We start from the raw sequence: 20,438 nt of genomic DNA, 5'->3' as shown, positions 1-20,438 counted from the left end.
GTGTCTCGAAGGCCGCCTTGGAGTACGCTTACCCGAAGGTCGGTGGATGAATGTCCATGACTGCTGAAGTGTTCCCCGACTGGGAGGGAACCCTCCTGTTTGGCGATTGTTGCGCGGTAAATGTCATAATACTTGCAGATATGTGCATTGAGTACCATGTATAATTATATAGATCTAGACATTAGCATGGTGACTCTCGATGACACAGCCGAGTGCTTCACTCCTATTCAGGCACGGGGATGAGAGACACAAAGGATATTGAATTCAGAAAGCAAGAAGTACTTGTAGGTCACAAGCAAAATACTGCGGATGCTGGAAATCTGAAATAAAAACAGAAAATGCTGGAGAAGCTCAGCAAGTCAAGCAGCATCTGTGGAGAAAGAAATAGAGTTGATGTTTCAGATTGAAGACCTTTCATCAGAACTGGAAGATGTTAGAGTTAAAGTTTTTAAGCAAGTACAGAGCCAAGGAAAGGGGGGAGGGAAAGGGAGGGGAGGAAAGAACACAAGGGAAGGTCTGTGATAGGGTACAGGGCACGAGTGATTAAATGACAAAAAAGGAATGATGGTGCAAGATAAGGAAGGTGGTAATGGGACAGGTCAAGAAACAAAAGATTGGTCAGGAGTAGCTGTAAATAGCAACAGCAGAACCATTACCAGCACTTGCTGTTCGAAAAAATGGGAGCAGTGGTTATGATCTGAAGTTATTGAAATCAATGTTGAGTCCGGAAGGTTGTGAAGTGCCTGAACCTCCTCCTTTCCCAATGTAAAGGAGACCGCATTGTAAGCAGCGAATACAGTATACTAAATTGAAAGAACAAGTAAACTGCTGTTTTACCTGGAAGGAGTGTTTGGGGCCCTAGACAGTGGGAAGGGAGGTGGTGAAGGGGCAGATGCACCTCCTGCGCTCGCACGGGGAGACCAAACGCAGACTGGGTGATCACTTTGCTGAACACCTCCACTCTGTTCGCAAGCGTGACCCTGAACTGCCGCTCACTTGCCATTTTAATTCCCCATCCCACTCCGACCTTTCACATCGTTCCAATGTAGCTCAATGTAAGCTCAAGGAACAGCACCTCATCTTTTGTTTAGACGCTTTACAGCAAGTGCTGGTAATGGTTCTGCTGTTGCTGTTTACAGCTACTCCTGACCAATCTTTTGTTTCTTAACCTGTCCCATTACCACCTTCCTTGCCTTGCACCATCATCCCTTTTGTCTTTTAATCACTCTTCCTCTTTACCCTATCACAAACCTTCCATTATATAACAGCAAATATTTCTACAATTCACCATGCAAAAGAGGCAAATATCCTGGAGGAATTTTTTTTTTAAAAAATTTGTTCATGGGATGCGGGCGACGCTGGCAAGGCCAGCATATATTGCCCATCCCTAATTGCCCTTAAGGTGGTGATGAGCTGCCTTCTTGAACCGCTGCAGTCCGTATGGTGACGGTTCTCTCACAGTGCCGTTAGGTAGGGAGTTCCAGGATTTTGACCCAACGACGATGAAGGAACGGCAGTAAATTTCCAAGTTGCGATGGTGTGTGACTTGGAGGGGAACGTGCAGGTGGTGTTGTTCCCATGTGCCTGCTGCCCTTGTCCTTCTAGGTGGTAGATGTCACTGGTTTGGGAGGTGCTGTCGAAGAAGCCTTGGTGAGTTGCTGCAGTGCATCCTGTAGATGGTACACACTGCAGCCACGAAGCGCTGGTGGTGAAGGGAGTGAATGTTTCGGGTAGTGGATGGGGTGCCAATCAAGCAGGCTGCTTTGTCCTTGATGGTGTTGAGCTTCTTGAGTGTTGTTGGAGCTGCAAGTGGAGAGTATTCCATCACACTCCTGACTTGTGCCTTGTAGATGGTGGAAAGGCTATGGGGAGTCAGACGCTGCAAAATACCCAGCTTCTGACCTGCTCTTGTAGCCACAGTATTTATGTGGCTGGTCCAGTTAAGTTTCCAGTCAATGGTGACCCCCAGGATGTTGATGGTGGGGATTCGGCGATAATGCCTTTGAATGTCAAGGGGAGGTGGTCATTGCCTAGCACTTGTCTGGCACGAATGTTACTTGCCACTTATCATCCCAAGCCTGGGTGTTGTCCAGGTCTTGCTGCATGCGGGCACAGACTGCTTCATTATCTGAGGGGTTGCGAATGGAACTGAACACTGTGCAATCATCAGCAAACATCCCTATTTCTGACCTTATGATGGAGGGAAGGTTCATTGATGAAGCAGCTGAAGATGGTTGGGCCTAGGACACTGCCCTGAGGAACTCCTGCAGCAATGTCCTGGGGTTGAGATGATAGGCCTCCATCAACCACTACCATCTTTCTTTGTGCTAGGTATGAGTCCATCCACTGGAGAGGTTTCCCCCATTCCCACTGACTTCAATTTTACAAGGGCTCCTTGGTGCCACACTCGGTCAAATGCTGCTTTGATGTCAAGGGCAGTCACTCTCCTCACCTCTGGAATTCAGCTCCTTTGTCCATATTTGGACCAAGGCTGTAATGAGGTCTGGAGCCGAGTGGTCCTGGCGGAACCCAAACTGAGCATCGGTGAGCAGGTTAATAGTGAGTAAGTGTCACTTGATAGCACTGTCAACGACACCTTCCATCACTTTGCTGATGATTGAGAGTAGACTGAAGGGGCGGTAATTGGCTGGATTGGATTTGTCCTGCTTTTTGTGGACAGGACATACCTGGGCAATTTTCCGCATTGTTGGGTAGATGCCACTGTTGTAGCTGTACTGGAACAGTTTGGCTAGAGGTGTGGCTAGTTCTGGAGCACCAGTCTTCAGCAATACAGCCGGGATGTTGTCGGGGCCCATAACCTTTGCTGTATCCAATGCACTCAGCCGTTTTGATATCACATGGAGTGAATTGAATTGGCTGAAGACTGGCTTCTAGGATGGTGGGGATATCAAGAGAAGGCAGAGATGGATCATCCATTCGGCACTTCTGGCTGAAGATGGTTGCAAATGCATGAGCCTTGTCTTTTGCACTCACGTGCTGGGCTCTGCCATCATTGAGGATGGGGATGTTCACGGAGCCTCATCCTCCCGTTAGTTGTTTAACTGTCCACCACCATTCATGAATGGATGTGGCAGGACTGCAGAGCTTGGATCTGATCTGTTGGTTGTGGAATCGCTTAGCTCTGTCTATAGCATGTTGCTTCCGCTGTTTAGCATGCATGTAGTCCTGTGTTGTAGCTTCACCAGGTTGGCACCTCATTTTTAAGTACACCTGGTGCTGCTCCTGGCATGCTCTTCTACACTCCTCATTGAACCAGGGTTGATCCCCTGGCTTGTTGGTAATGGTAGAGTGAGGAATATGCCAGGCCATGAGGTTACAGATTGTGCTGGAATACAATTCTGCTGCTGCTGATGGCCCATAGCGCCTCATGGATGCCTAGTTTTGAGCTGCTAGATCTGTTCTGAATCTATCCCATTTAGCACGGTGATAGTGCCACACAACACGATGGATGATATCCTCAGTGTGAAGGCGGGACTTCATCTCCGCAAGGACTGTGCATTGGTCACTCCTACCAATACCGTCATGGACAGATGCATCTGCAACAGGTAGATTGGTGAGGACGAAGTCAAGTAGGTTTTTCCCCTGGTGTTGGTTCGCTCACCACCTGCCGCAGGCCCAGTCTGGCAGCAATGTCCTTCAGGACTCGGCCAGCTCGGTCAGTAGTGGTGCTACCATATCACTCTTGGTGATGGACACTGAAGTTCCCCACCCAGAGTACATTCTGTGCCCTTGCTACCCTCAGTGCTTCCTCCAAGTGGTACTCAACATGGAGGAGCATCAGCTGAGGGAGGGCGGCAGGTGGTAATCAACAGGTTTCCTTGCCCGTGTTTGACCTGATGCCATGAGATTTCATGGGGTCCAGAGTCAATGTTGAGGACTTCCAGGGCCACTCCCTCTTGACCGTTTACACTGTACCGCCACCTCTGGTGGGTCTGTCCTACCGGTGGGACAGGACATACCCAGGCATGGTGATGAAGAGTGTGGGACGTTGGCTGAAAGGTATGATTCTGTGAGTATGGCTATGTCAGGCTGTTGCTTGACTAGTCTTTGGGACAGCTCTCCCAATTTTGGCACAAGTCCCCAGATGTTAATGAGGAGGACTTTGCAGGGTTGACTGGGCTTGGTTTGCCTTTGTCGTGTCCAGTGCCGAGTGATCCGATGCGGTGTGGTCCATCCGGTGACTTTCTGTAGCGAGATTGTACAACTGAGTGGCTTGCTCAACCATTTCAGGTGGCAATTAAGAATCAACCACATTGCTGTGGGTCTGGAGTCACATATAGGCCAGACCGGGTGAGGACGGCAGGTTTCTTTCCTTAAAAGCATATTAGTGAACCAAATGGGTTTTTAGGACAATCCGGTTGTTTCATGGCCACCATTACTGATACTAGTTTTCTTTGTTCCAGATTTCATTTAATTGATTGAATTTAAATTCCCCAGCTGCCGTGGCGGGATTTGAGCTCTTGACTCCGGATTATTCGTCCAGGATGACTAGTCCAGTAACATAACCACTATGCTACCGTACCCAGTGGAATATACAAGCTGCTTGCGATTTATCATTTCATCTAACCCTACCCCTCAAACGAAACTAAAACAAATACTTCAGTGGCATCATTTCAATGAGAACACTGCAGAAAGAAAATGAAGACAACAAGTGAACAAAATATTAAAAGGCTCATTTCCAAACTGCTCTTTTAACCTAATTACCTATGCAATGATATTCATTTGTTTTACAGGCAACACCTGGATGCAATACCATAGTGCTGTTGCACATTGCCTAAATCAATACATCTCTGACACACAAAGTCAAATGCATTACAGAAGCCAATTACATTAGCTTGAAGCAGTTTTCAAAATTGCTCTGAAGAACTGATCTTTCCGTTGTCTAAATATAATCAGAGAGAGAACTCAAAACTTTCAGTGAATCTTCATATTGCCATTTGCTTATTTTCACTGAACATTGGAAACCTGTTGTAGATAATATAAGCTATTTGAGCAAGTAACCTCCACAATGTGGCTTTTATTGGACTAGTGAAATTATAATTTTAATACTGCACTTGGATTTGAAAAAAATTGCTGTTTGTCGATTAGTGAAAATTGAACAATGCAAAATTAATCAAAAAACAATTCTTGGAATAAGCTATACAACGAACAGAGAGATTTCTGGACTCTAGGGGAGTCAAGGGATATGGGGATCAGGCAGGAAAGTGGAGTTGAGGTTGAAGATCAGCCATGATCTGAATGAATGGCAGAGCAGGCTCGAGGAGCCTGCTCTGCCTACTACTGCTCCTATTTCTTATGTTCTTATAACTTCTTAATTCAATTCCCTATTTTGTCCTGTGCTTGCTGACCTACATTGGCTCTCGGTCCCGCAAAGCCTCAATTTTAAAATTCTCATCCTTGTTTTTAAATACCTCCAGGGCCTTGCCCCTCCCTTTCTCTATATCCTTCTCCAGCCCTACAACCCTCCAAGATCTTCGCTCCTCCAATTCTGGCCTCTTGAGCATCCCCGATTATAATCGCTCCACCATTAGCAGCCGTGCTTTCAGCTGCCTGAGGCCCTAAGCTCTGGAATTCCCTCCAAAAACCCCTCTGCTCCTTTAAGATGCGCCTTAAAATCTACCTCTTTAACCAAGCTTTTGGTCGCCTGTCCCAATATCTCATGTGGCTCAGTGCCAAATTTTGTTTGATAATCGCTCCTGTGAAGCACGTTGGGATGTTTTGCTACGTTAATGGTGCTATATAAACTGAAGTAGTTATTGTCAAGGCCCTATTTTTTTTAATAACTTTTGCAAGGACATTGACAAAGCAGCCAATTTACTACCGAAAGGTAGGAGCAAAATGATTCAGTTCACAATTTCAACATTTAAAAAAAAATTTGGACAGGCGTAAGCAGAAAGGCTTCCAACAGGTTTTCACAATTTAAATAATTTCATGTTACAAGTTTGATAACACAGCATTAAATTTCCACCCCCTCCAAACAAGACTGACTTATGACAATGCTAATTAATTTTTTTCTTCAATTACTGAAATTAGAACAAAACTTGAAAGCCCCAGACAAATCCCCTCTTCACTTAATGCAAAAATAGAGACCACAGTTGGAAATGTGGGGGATTTTTAAATTGTGTCCATTAAAATTCTTCAATGTTGCTCAACTGGGTACATCGTTAATCTTGTCTATACCTTCCGTCTCTTCCTTCCCCTCCAGGTAAAAAGGCTCCACCTCACAGCCCTGTTAAGAACTAGCCAATGTTATTAACTTAAAAACAAGTGTGAATACCATGATTGCAATTTTTCAACAAATTGTTTTTTTCGAAGATCAGTTTGTTTTGATACTGTACTCTTGGAATGACCCTTGGTCTATATAACAGAAAAATGTTCCACGGTACGAGAGGATGCAGGTTCTCTCTGACTGTTCCCCAATGGTATGATTCTGATTGCTGCCATGCCACCAGGGAGTCACTGAGCAGAGACAAGGAAATGCCCTCGTATAAACCTCTAAAAAGGGACACAATGCAGTGTGAGAAAGACCTGCTATTATGGCATCTGCTCACTGAAATAGCTAGGAAACGGAATTTGGCCAAGATGATGAAAAGGACAAAACTGAAAATATTTTTGTTTTTCCAAACATCAACTTTGCTACTTCATAATCTATACAGTTTATTCCCCACCAAAAATTTCAAGTGAGAACTGCTTGAAATCATATTCTGCAATCACTCCTCACTCTCCAGCCGCTGTTTCTAACAAATTCCTGTATCGACACAGCAATAAGCTGGATAAAACTGAACTTGCCAAATCTAACATGGAACTTGATGATATTGATAGCCAATTATACACTGAATTTTCCTCTAAATCACTACATTTCTAAGATTACATACATGTAGAGCAAGTCCACTGAATAAATTAGCAAGTACAGTCCCCCATCGCATATAGTGGGCGCATTCGTGCGAACGCGATTTGCCCACTATACACAATGGACAGTAAAACCACAATAGGGTGTAGCAATTAAATAACTCCCATAATTCTTAACAGTGCAAACAGCTGATTGAAGCTGCCTGAAGACCTGACTTTGCCAGACATCAGCAGAGCTTTTAAATCAATAAGTGCTAATCTGCATGAAATAACCGGTTTGCTTAACAGGTTTTAAGTGTCACCTTTGTAATTGACTCCTACGGTAATGACAAATTTGTGCAATATAGACGGCTGTCCGTGATAAGCGAGGAAGATGTAAGTGGTGGGGACTGTACATGCAACCTACCATAGTTGTGGAGTTTAGGCCTGGGCATTAAGTATTTCTAACATGAATGCAATAGTCCATTGCTCTCAAAGGAAAAATGTTGGCTAAGAAATTCAAGGTGACCCTATCAGTTTAAGGATTTGGTCTACTGTTGCCTAACTCAATACAATGAAAAAGTAAATGGTGATATCAACAGGCAGGAATCCAATTTCCTGAGGTGAGGTCACAAGGTTTTCTCCAGACACATTATTGTGCCACTTATCTGACTTTGCATCCTAAAGCTCCAGAAAGATATGATTCTGCAAATTAATTTTCTTAGCCAGGCCACAGGTCTTAAAATCCCATTTTTATTGGAACACGAGCAGATCTTACAAAAGACAGAAAGACAAAAGGAAGAGAAAAGGGCTGACCAATGGTTTTTGCATTAACCAAAAGTTGTTGCCTCAATAAATACGAGTAGGATTCACACAGAAGTTCCTATTTTCCAAGTCAGAATTTGATGAAAGAAAGTCACTGACAACACTGCTGTACTCCACTAAGACGCTGGGTGCCAAAATGAGGAAGTGCCATCATCCACCACTGACACCCCTCATCTTAATCAACACAAAATTCATCAAAAAACTCAGTATTGCAATAGTAGTAAGACTTGAGGTAGATTTTGGAACCAATTCCTTTTTATCAACATGAAATTATTGATTGCTGTTTAATACTGGGGTTCGACGTCAAACAGAAATTTCCCACATACAGGATGGTTGTCAACATCTAACAAGGATAGGGCTCAATTCTTGGATGCCTCGAGACCTCTTTTCCTTTTTAACACAACAGGAACCTTGAAACTCTACGATTTTAATATGTTCCTAGTATCTTTTATGCTATTGGGTTTTCCATTTCAACTTTTGTCAATTCTTATCTTCCGCTGCCAATTTTTGCTATGATGATTGGCATGGCAGGAATTTGCAATCTACAGTACAAGAGTGGTCAGTAGTAAAACAGTTAAATGACAAAAAAAAAATGGATTTTACAAAGACGTTTGAACCTTTTGAATAAAACTGTAATCCTGATTGGCAAATGAGTGGCTAACATGCTGTAAGAAGACAATCTCCTTCACCATTTGCTACAGTCATTTCAGTGCCAATAAAACACAATCCTTCTATCAAAATAATAAAAGCATGTTCATTGCACATGCAAAGTCAGTGTCATTCCTGATTGATCTTTGAGCCATTCATAAAAACCCAACAAAATATAACTGAACAATGAGTATTTATAGTGCAACTTTTAGAAGAGAAAAGCATTCCAAGATGCTTCACGGAGGTCTAATGAAAGAAAAATTGATGCAGGGCCAATGGACATGTTAGGAGGGATGACCGAAGGCTTGGTCAAAGAAGTACATTTTACTACTACCACCACCTGCATTTATATAGTGCCTTTAACATAGTAAAACATCTCAAGGCGCTACACAGGAAGGTTATCAAACATAATTGGACACTGAGCCACATACGGAGATATTATGACAGATGATCAAAAACTTGGTCAAAGAGGTTGGTTTTAAAGGAGCATCTTAAAAGGAGAGAGGTGGAGAGGTTTAGGGAGGGAATTCCAGAGCTCAGGGCCTAGGCAGCAGAAGGCACAGCTGCCAATGGTGGAGCAATGAAAATCAGAGATGCATGAGAGGCCAGAATTGGAGGAGCACAGAGATCTCTGACGGTTGCAGGGCTGGAGGTTACTAAGCTAGGGATGGACAAGGCTGTGGAGGGATTTAAACACGAAGATGACAATTTTAAATTTGGGCCGTTGGGAGACTGGAAGCCAATGCAGGTCAGTGAGGACATGGGTAATGGGTGAGCAGGATTTGATGCGGAATAGGATACGGTACCAGAATTTTGCACGAGCTGAAGCTTACAGAAGCCAGTAATTAAAGTTGAAAGTGACAAAAGCATGAATCAGGGTTTCACTAGCAGATGAAGAGGGGTTGGCAAGGTTATGGAGGTGGAAAAAGGTAGTCTGGTATGGGATCAGAAGCTCAGCTCCGGTTCAACCAGCACACCGAGGCTGCTAACAGCGTGGTTCAGCCTGAGACAATGGCTTGGAGGGCGATGGAGTGGGTGGGGGTAATGGGGGGGGTGGAGGTTGAAGGAGAAAGTGCCAAAGGGGATTAGGGTGGGAGGTGGGGAAAGAAGCCAAGCTGTGATGTTGTAAAACAAATACACAAGAAAGCCAAATCATTGCTTGCACATTTCTGTGGCGTCGATTACCTGGCCACTCCCCAAAAAAGGTGGAGATTTACAAGCAGCTGCCAATCTAGACAAGATTCAGTTGTCAATTAGGATGTGCCTACTTACAGTTCTTCCCTATAGAGAGTACACTTCATAACCTTAAAAGAATAAGCCAAGTTTATCACAACTTCACCTTAGAACCTAAACATCACAGGCATCCCAAGACTAGCCATGAGCAACAATATAGGATATCAGCTAGTTGAGGTCAAAAAGCACAGGCTATTCCGAAAGCCAGTTCAGATATTGAGCTAATTTAATGTACCGTACCAAGTCCAAGCAGTTATTGCTGCTGAGGATCAGCATGTATACAACCTAGGTTGTTTTTAATCAGCATTCCTGCCAGTCCTCACTGACACACAATCTTTAGGCCACCTTCGTTACAAAGGAAATCTTGATCACTACAATATTCTTGGTCACTTGTGACGCCTTTGAGGTAATAGATACATAGTCCTGAGACATTTCTCATTGCTTGTTGATCTTACCTTTGACGGCTAAAAAATTAAGTACAAAACGAAAATTTTTCAAGATCATTTTTGTGTTTTCAACTGTTTTTTAAAACTATTCACTTCAATTCTAAGTTGTATCTAGCTTTTAACCTTTTCAAAACTGGATTCAATATTATCCACTAGTTTAAAAAAAACAGCAGGCTCTGATCATATTGTGAACCACAACAGAAATTAGAGACTTCTCCTTCTCCAAACTGAAGAGGTGGTGGTTCTTCACAGAACCCCTTCACAACAGCAGAAAGAAAATAGGTGTGACTACACAGATTTTACACATCAGGATAAATACAGTGTGCAATGTGCGACAGCCTTGTTTTCTTTCTATTACAATTATCAGTACCACACCATACCAGATTGGTTAACTTGTCACTTTAATACAGTATCTTCAAGTATGCACAAATGGGCCTATTCTATCAGTACTAACAGATCAGCGTTCAAGCAAGAAATTTTACTTCAAACTTGTTAATGGATACTGTTATGAATTATATCCTTCCATTGCATTAGTTTTTAGTGTGACAATGCACAAAAGCAACATGTTATTTTTCCCTCAAAACATCTATTAACTGCCCTGGTATATGAATTTCAAATAACATTATTATAATCTGGTCCTGTTGAACTTAATCTCCTTCCCTTGACCAGAGTAACTAGCATTTCAATGGAAGACACCAGTAATTATGAGATATTACAAGTTTTTCCTCATGATTTCGATTCAAGGCTTTTATTAGAATTAATGATTACAAAAGCATTTAAAAAGGAGTGAAATTCAAAGTCACCAGCACCCAACATGTCATCTGTGATGGAACAGAATTTTATTGTGTATCACAATAAGGAGATACTTTTAATATTACTTCAAGAGTCTGTAGGTCAGCTTTGTGGCCACTTCAAAAAATGTTCTATAGACTGTATTTAGGTGAAATCTGCTGAGTTAATTTTGCTGGGTGCCACTTGAAATGCAGATGAGTCACCTGTGTCTAGGTGGATTGCTTAACAAACATCAGATGTAAAGTTGACCACGGTGTTAGAATTAGTTTATATTGAATACTGGGCTGTGAGAAGCAAGAGCTTATAATTGGAGATTGCTGAGCTACTGGGAAAAGTTATCACTCTTTGTATAAGAGGTGCTTGGTTCTACAATTGTAAACATATCAGGAAAACTAGTCAGACTGTGTGTCTATAACTATTTTTGATTGATAGCTCCATAGCCAAAACCTGCCCCATCTAGGTAGAATAATGGCACATGTTTCTCTTCAACAATTCTCCTTTTCACAGTTTTGAAAGGGGCACTAAGATTATAGGAGGTTTTATAATCAATGAAATGTGTTTAGTCTTGCTTCTCTTTAATTTCACTTAATAACTCTGATTTGTAGTTTGTAGCCCAAAATTTCCAGTTTCTCAGTGTTATTTATATAAGGTAGCCAAACTTAGTGGGAGGATAGAAGATTGGGAATTCTTCAAAAGACAGCAAAAAGTAACTAAAGGATTGATTAAGAAAGGGAAGTTAGATTATGAAAAGAAATTAGCAAAAAATATAAAAACAGATAGCAAGAGTTTCTATAGTTATATAAAAAGAAAAAGGGTGGCTAAGGCAAACATAGGTCCCTTAGAGGATGAGACCGGGAAATTAATGGTGGGAAACATGGAGATGGCAAAAATGCTGAACAAATATTTTGTTTCAGTCTTTACAGTAGAGGACACTAAGAATATCCCAACACTGGACAAACAGGGGACTCTCGGGGGGGAGGAGCTAAATACGATTAAAATCACTCAGGAGATGGTACTCAGTAAAATAATGGGACTCAAGGCGGATAAATCCCCTGGACCTGATGGCTTCCATCCTAGGGTCTTGAGGGAAGTGGCAGTAGGGATTGTGGATGCTTTGGTGATAGTTTTCCAAAATTCCCTGGACTCAGGAGAGGTCCCGGCAGATTGGAAAACTGCTAATGTAACACCGTTATTTAAAAAGGGTAGTAGGCAGAAGGCTGGAAATTATAGGCCAGTTAGCTTAACATCTGTGGTGGGTAAAATTTTGGAGTCTATTATTAAGGAGACAGTAACGGAACATTTAGATAAGCATAATTTAATAGGACAAAGTCAGCATGGCTTTATGAAGGGGAAGTCATGTCTGACAAATTTGCTTGAGTTCTTCGAGGATATAACGTATAGGGTGGATAAAGGGGAACCAGTGGACATAGTGTATTTAGACTTCCAGAAGGCATTCGACAAGGTGCCACATAAAAGATTATTACTTAAGATAAAAAATCACGGGATTGGGGGTAATATTCTGGCATGGGTGGAGGATTGGTTATCGAACAGGAAGCAGAGAGTTGGGATAAATGGTTCATTTTCGGACTGGCAACCAGTAACCAGTGGTGTTCCACAGGGGTCGGTGCTGGGTCCCCAACTCTTTACAATCTATATTAACGATTTGGAGGAGGGGACCGAGTGCAACATATCAAAATTTGCAGATGATACAAAGATGGGAGGGAAAGTAGAGAGTGAGGAGGACATAAAAAACCTGCAAGGGGATATAGACAGGCTGGGTGAGTGGGCGGAGATTTGGCAGATGCAATATAATATTGGAAAATGTGAGGTTATGCACTTTGGCAGGAAAAATCAGAGAGCAAGTTATTTTCTTAATGGCGAGAGACTGGAAAGTACTGCAGTACAAAGGGATCTGGGGGTCCTAGTGCAAGAAAATCAAAAAGTTGGTATGCAGGTGCAGCAGGTGATCAAGAAAGCCAACGGAATGTTGGCTTTTATTGCTAGGGGGATAGAATATAAAAACAAGGAGGTATTGCTGCAGTTATATAAGGTATTGGTGAGACCGCACCTGGAATACTGCATACAGTTTTGGTCTCCATACTTAAGAAAAGACATACTTGCTCTCGAGGCAGTACAAAGAAGGTTCACTCGGTTAATCCCGGGGATGAGGGGGCGGACATATGAGGAGAGGTTGAGTAGATTGGGACTCTACTCATTGGAGTTCAGAAGAATGAGAGGCGATCTTATTGAAACATATAAGATTGTGAAGGGTCTTGATCGGGTGGATGCAGTAAGGATGTTCCCAAAGATGGGTGAAACTAGAACTAGGGGGCATAATCTTAGAATAAGGGGCTGCTCTTTCAAAACTGAGATGAGGAGAAACTTCTTCACTCAGAGGGTGGTAGGTCTGTGGAATTTGCTGCCCCAGGAAGCTGTGGAAGCTACATCATTAGATAAATTTAAAACAGAAATAGACAGTTTCCTAGAAGTAAAGGGAATTAGGGGTTATGGGGAGCGGGCAGGAAATTGGACATGAAGCTGAGTTCGGATCGGTCAATGCCCTGTGGGTGGCGGAGAGGGCCCAGGGGCTATGTGGCCGGGTCCTGCTCCGACTTCTTGTGTTCTTTAGATTTGTGGTTGGGATCAGATCAGCCATGATCTTATTGAATGGCGGAGCAGGCTCGAGGGGCCGATTGGCCTACTCCTGCTCCAATTTCTTATGTTCTTATGTTCTTATGTTCTTATGTGGTTGCCCAGAGGAGTTTGAAGTTACTCCAATGCTCTATCTTATTGCACAATGAAGTTCAAAGTGCCAACTGGCACCATTTATGAAGAAATATCTTGCTATCACCCATTAGAAAAATCTATCCCCTGTTTGCATAATAAACATCTACTCCCTCAAGTGATACAGTTTACATATTTTTCAAGAAGCTGTGCCATTTTCTACATTACAACCGTAACTACACTTCAAAAGTACTTCATTGGCTGTAACGTGCTTTGTGATGTCCTATGGTTGTGAAAGGCACTATAGAAATGCAAGTCTTTCTTTTTTATTGAAAACAAAGTATAAAATTGGTTTGTGTCTTAAGTAAATCTTAACTTGCATCCAACAAAATTTTTTAACACATCCTTAATGCCACACCAAAAGCCCTCAACAGAAGAGACTAACTAAAACTATTTGCTCATGCGGAGGGCAAATACAGTCGTCGAATGGTTGAACCGAAATGACCTGTTCAATGTTGTAACTTCTATGTATTTCTACGCATGCTTACGGTCTGAATCACAGCATTGCAGGATGGAGCTAAGAATTTCCAATGCAGTTTTCAATCATCTTTTCACATTTATAACTGGAAGGGCCTTGATACATTACAAAGGTTCTGAGTAAACAAAAAAAAATAATGTTTTCTCTTCTCTATCCCCACTCGTGTGTGCTTATCCTGCATGTTTTTGACCGATGCAAGGATCTCCCAGATATGTTTAATAGTTTTTTTTAAAATTGAGAATCCAAGATGAAGGGACAAAGTGATAGCATGGGAGGTCAAGGCTGAAAGAGGGGAAAAGAGATAAATCATGAAATAGTGATTAGGCAACACTAATCTTGGTCATAAATGATGAAAATGAATGTGCTATGCGAAAAATGCCAAAATATTCAAGCAGAATAAGCTGTACGCACCAACATACACATTTCCCTGACACAAAATTCAAAACCAGACTAAACTCTTGTCAGTATTATTCCTCTGCATCTGTTAAAGCCTGATATCACAAGCTCATGGCAAATATCCAATTCTAAAAAAAAGATTTAGTTTTTAAAAAATCTCAGCGTGTTACAACTTTGCATTAAAAAAAAATGCATAAAATTCACGCACTTTTCTATAGATGTCATCCAATAAGACCTGTACAAAGCACTTGGCAGTATCTATTTTCATGCTGAGAGAAAAGAGTGAGTCATCTTATTGAAATTCACTTGTGGAATTTAGCAAATCTGGTTATACATGTTTTTAGAAAAACTACTGGTCACATACACAGCCACTTACAAGCTTGTCATTAATACTGAACCTGGTAAAAATGTCTAGTGCTGAACGCAAACTAAAGACAAGTTAATTAACTTTTTTCCCCTATCGAGCTAGCACTGACCTTTGACCTCCACTGAGGGAAAAACTTGCAGTGTTTGTGGAAAAAGTAAATTTCCCCTCTGCCTCAGATGCTTTCAATGCCCTTTAATGGCAATTTCTTCACAGAAATATTATAATTTCTTCAAGTGTCTTGCCAGAAGGCTTTCACTTTACAATAAAAATGAACACATAATGGAAAGTACGGTATCATGTGTACTGCATTACTCTATTTAGACAAATGCTGACACTAGTTCAGGTACATCTGGATGCAATATTTTATGTACTTACTTCCAGAACTCTAAGTGACTACCATGAAAAAACAGTACCAGATTTATGCAGTTAACTGTCTAGTCTGTGATCCCACTGGGCAATAAAGCAGAGAAAAGGGCCCAAAAGGTTAAACACTTTGGTTAAGTGCAACAGGAAAAGGAAGAATGACCAAGTTACTACAATTGTGGCACTGTTCAGAACGGCCATCAACATTTTGATCTCTATGCCATCAAAACATGCCATAACTGCACAAAACACGAACATCTGTGTTTCCAAATAATATGTGGAACTTAAAATGTAAGCAACTTTACATTCATTGTTTACATTAGCTACATCTAGAACAGTTCAAACTGCCTTTATCTCAAAGCTAACTGAGTGCCATTTATTTCAGTTCTACTTCCAAGTTTTACTTCCCCAAGTTCCAGCATACTGGGCTTCAAAAAGTTAAATCGAGCTTAGCAACAGAGATCACATCGTCATTCTGGAGCAAGATGCAACTACATTGGGTCTGGAATTGGGAAATAATAAACTCTTGTACCCACAAAGTAAGTCAAGTACTCAGGCAACAAATCCTAATGATCCCCATAAACTCATTACGTAGAAGTATAATTTTAGAAGTCTATCTGTAATCAATATAAAAACTCAGCACATCATGGTCCCTGGTGCTGTTTTAAAAATCTAAAATTGAACTCACTAACATAAGATCACATTTATGAAAAAGTTTTGATAGTTCAGGTATTAAAACAAAAATAAGAAAAGTAACTGAAGCCTTTTGCCTTGTATGTTAAAACTGCAAATCACAAGTTGGGAACAGATCTTTTTAAGCAGAATTCCTTCTGCAATGTCATCATGAATGGGGAATGCTTCCCACAGCCACAAATCTTTGCTAGAAGTATTCCAAATCACAATGAAGATTTTGTTACACTACCAGAAGTTTCTTCAGGCTCAACTTTGAAGTTAACCAACATTCAACAATAGGTGCATCTCTGATAAAGTGACAGAGGCAGAACTTGATCAGTCAGTAACTTGCAATGCAGTTATATTACAGTCCAGTCTGATACAGTTTTCATGATACAATACAGGCCTGCAACATGCTGATCCGCACTCAAAAGAGCAACAGAAAATTGCTGCAGCCGGCGCACAGCACCGGGGGCATTAAACCATCCGCTGGAAAGAATTGCACTCCTCAGGGTTAAAATGCATTTGATGAATCAGACTACCAATCTGGCTACTACCACTTTTGCATTGCCACAAAAGTTGCAGTACATCTAGAATATTTTAATGCTAGTGGAAAACACTCAATCATTATGTCAATTAAATTTAAACTGTTATAGATACAGCTAATGTAAGCTGATGCAATTGCTGTCGGTTAGTGGTATCCAAGCTTCTTGTCTTTGTGGGCTGCAAAGAACGAGTGAACCACAGAATTTTACAGCACAGGTCTGCATTCAGCCCATCAAGTTTGAGCTGGTCTTTTGTTGGAGCAATTCAAAACTAATCCCACTGCCCTTTTCTTTCCCCATATCCCTGCATTTCCCTCGGCTCCATAAAACCATGGGTGCAAGGAGCTTCAGGGACCTATATAAAGTTTAAATCCATATTTCCATTATTTTGCATATTTCTCAAGTTGTTGATGCAGGATTTATTAACCAATGCAGCAAAAGCACTAAAAACAGCCTTTACGAAACCTCCAGGCCCACAGAATTGAAACAGGATACACCAGCAAATAATCCAGCCATCAGGATTGAGCTGCATGGGCTTCGAGGCTGGTTTACCAGGACTTGGGGCTCAAAGGCGACAGTTCGGATATCCCTGCTGCAGGTGACTTTATAGCTTTTAGGATTATGCAACAATTCAGACAAATAATAGCTACTCAAAATGCAATGCTATTTCATCAAAAGTTCTGACTGGAAACCTACATAAATATCAAATTATTGTTGGCAATTCAGTTTTAATTTGGACTACAAAATATATTGATTTTCATTTAACAGTATTAACATGTTCTGACTTGACCTACACAATTTGTATGTTATCTCTTGCATATTACTGTTCTGTTATTTAATAAATTAACATAAGCAGCAGCTTCAGAAAGACAAACACTCCATCTTTCTTTCTCTCCTCTTCTTCCACCCCCTCCCCATCAGCATCTATGCTGCTAAACATGCACTCTTTTTGGCATTTCATCCTGATGAAATTCACCAATCCCCCCTCCCAAAAAGCATTGTCCTTACAGTACTATGGAATGTTACCATCTCTGATGATTACACATGGACCATAAAGAAAAAAAAATCTTCAAACTTGCATATAAAATGCAAGGACAGGAAAAGACCAGCTGGTCCATCAGGCTTCTTCTGTCCCTATATGGTGCAAACTACACACGCCATTAAATCCATCCCACCCCTCCCCCTGCTGTCACACAATCTCCTGGGAGGCACAAAAAGGGGAAACTGTGGGAACTTGATTTCTAGAAGCTTGCAATCCAATCAGCACTCCTTAATGAATAGGTAAGGTTCAACCTTCAGCCACACTGTTCCAAAAATTGATGATTTTTGTTGGACTTGATGCACAATGCGTGTGTAAATAGGATAGAATAATAATCTTACTTCAAATTTGTATCTCAATGTCAAGTGGCATTTCAAAGACTTTAAATTATAAATATTCCATTCAGCATTTTAAAATCAACAGAACATTTGATCCTAAAACTGAAATACGAACTCAGTAACAGCAGAGTGAGCACAAGGTGGCTGGCTATCCAGATCAAGTGGAGATGTGCTCGACACACTGCACTAAGCTTCATTGAGCTTGGGTGGATGGGAGCTATTTACCTTATCATTAGAAGTGCTTCTGAAGCTTTCAGGCAGGTACAAAAAGTCTATTTTGATAGCCATTCTGTTGTATGCTGTGGTATGAAGTGGGCAACCAAGTTAGTTTGGCTGGTAGCTGAAGCAACTTGAAAAACAGCTGCAGGTACAGTGCTAGTACATCAAACAAGGATTAAGTGAGTAATTCATTTAATTTCACTGGTGGAAACAAGTACTCCAGTACTCATTCCTGCTGATCCACGGGTCTCTAATCAGGATATAAACAAGGGTTTCACAACTGTATCAAATATACCCAGAATATAGAGTTTATTACCACCTTTATTTTTATACACTGAATTTATGACAAAGCAAAATGAAATGCCATGCATGGAAACTTGAACATGAGCTGAATACTCATGTCCTGTTTCGACATATATAATACAAAAAACTTAAAGCACACTCTTGCATTACCGAGTGAGCAGTGAGGGGAGAGCAATGTCAGAAGCTGAACACACATGTCCCTGCACTATCAGGTTACCAAACGTCTGAGTGTCAGCTAAAGCATCAGCTGATTGACCACAACACACTAGGACCCTGAATTGTCAGTTGCCAAAATTCAATTTTAATTTTACAGTAGTCTTAAGCAGATTTTTTTAAGTCATGTGACAAAGGAAATCAAACACCACGTAAAATAAATGTGTGTTAGAAGGGAGCTCTGCAAGGAAGCTGCAGACTCTTGCGAGTTGATGACAACAGCAGCACCGAAGCCAACAGCTCAGTTTACAAGCAGAAAGAAACTATCCCGAGTCCCTGCCCCTAAGGAAGGGAGGGAAGAGACCAGTTTGTCCCGTTGCTGTCGTTACTAGGCCCTTGCTGCATTCATTTCTAATTCTAATTACTTTTTTTTACCCTCCCTTCTGAACTATGGGCCGCGATTGCCGCGGAGAGGTGGCGGTGGCGGCTGCAGCCGCTACGAGGGCTCAACTCACCTCGTCATCCTTGTGGTTCCTGATGCCACGTACCAGGTCCTGCAAATTCTTGTCAAACATTCGGTCAATGCTGCCTTTCACAATTTTCAGAGCCATGTTCGCCGCCCTCCGTCTCCTCCTTGTTCACTTATCTTTTCTTGAGTTTATTTTTGCCCGTCCCTCTTTTACCGACTCCCGATGCTGTTAAATGTGGCAATTATATATATTTTTTTCCTAACAAGAAGGGGGGAGGTCGACGAGTGGGCTGGTGTGCGCCGCCTGCCTGCGCCCCCAGGGCCGCTCTCACCTTCGCACCGTCTTCCGATAGCAACAGAAAATGGCGGCGGCAGCGGCCAGGCTGGAGTCAGGTGACCGACTGCGGGACAGGAAGAGGAGGAGGGTTCAACCCCCCACACACACACAGCATCAGCACAGGGCAATGGGAGCTTAGGCATGTTTGATGGACCTTTTTATGTTTATCTTCTCACAGTCTTCCTTCCTCTTCGCACCCCCTTCTCCAGAAGTGTCAACCTTACCTTGCCATGTGTTAAATTGGGTGGGGTGGGATTGGCATATGCAGTTTTCTGTGGATCTGGCAAATTCGCTAATGTTGTGTGGTGCTAAATTGGGACATAGCAATTAAAGTTGGACAACTGAATGGTAGAATGGCTGTTAATGTGGGGGAACTTTTGGGACTGAGATTTATGGTGACCTGTCAAGTGTCTCACGCTGATTTTGTTGCATGTGGGTGGGGTGGTGGAGGGTGATGGCATGTGAGTTGTTGGTGCAGTTTTCTGTGGAACTGGCAAATCTTCTAATTTTGCCATCTTGACTACATTGCAATTAAAGTGGAACAATTGAATGATACAACGGTGGTCAATGTGCGGGAACTTTTGGGACTGAGATTTATGGTGACCTGTCAAACGTCATACACTAATTTTGTTGCATGTACCTACTGATAAGTAGGGATTTCTGGCACTTTTCAAAACATAAGAATGTATGCATTTCTTATTATCTATTTACAAGATGTGGTTAGTCACTTTAAATTTGGTTACTGCACACTGGGAGAGAATTTCTCAGTTGCCGACTTGTTTTCTCCTAGTTGAAGAGAATACGCTAAGCTGTTTCGTATGAAAATATTGCTTCAAATTTCTACTCAAATACATTTTGATTGCAAACACAGGTAGAAACCACTTAACACACTCTGCTTCCTTTGTCCTGATAACAATCAACTTAATGTAAAGGGCTTGGTAACACGTGCAAGTGGAATTGGGCTGAACATCTGGGTGGAGTTGAACAAACCATCACTTTAATTTGCTAAGATTTGTTAAAAATGGAAGATATTTTCAAACGAGTGATTCACCTCCTGACTCCCCAAAGCCTTTCCACCATCTACAAGGCACAAGTCAGGAGTGTGATGGAATACTCAACACTTGCCTGGATGAGTGCAGCTCCAACAACACTCAAGAAGCTCGACACCATCCAGGACAAAGC

The 20,438-nt window shown here is 41.8% G+C and overlaps 1 protein-coding gene across 2 annotated transcripts in view; it reads right to left on the bottom strand.

Annotated features, from left to right (window-relative positions):
* ap3d1 (adaptor related protein complex 3 subunit delta 1) overlaps positions 1–19,297 on the bottom strand; it is an 82,340-nt gene extending 63,043 nt beyond the window's left edge. For both annotated transcript variants that reach the window (XM_067968311.1, XM_067968312.1), the window contains exon 1: positions 18,966–19,297. In XM_067968311.1, the coding sequence (XP_067824412.1) occupies positions 18,966–19,061 (96 nt within the window). In that variant the 5' untranslated portion in view covers positions 19,062–19,297. The remainder of the gene's footprint in view (positions 1–18,965) is intronic.
* Positions 19,298–20,438: the final 1,141 nt, after the last annotated feature.

This window comes from Heptranchias perlo, chromosome 29 (genome assembly GCF_035084215.1).
Source record: "Heptranchias perlo isolate sHepPer1 chromosome 29, sHepPer1.hap1, whole genome shotgun sequence".
NCBI lineage: Eukaryota > Metazoa > Chordata > Chondrichthyes > Hexanchiformes > Hexanchidae > Heptranchias > Heptranchias perlo.
This window is presented reverse-complemented; position numbering and strand designations above follow the sequence as displayed.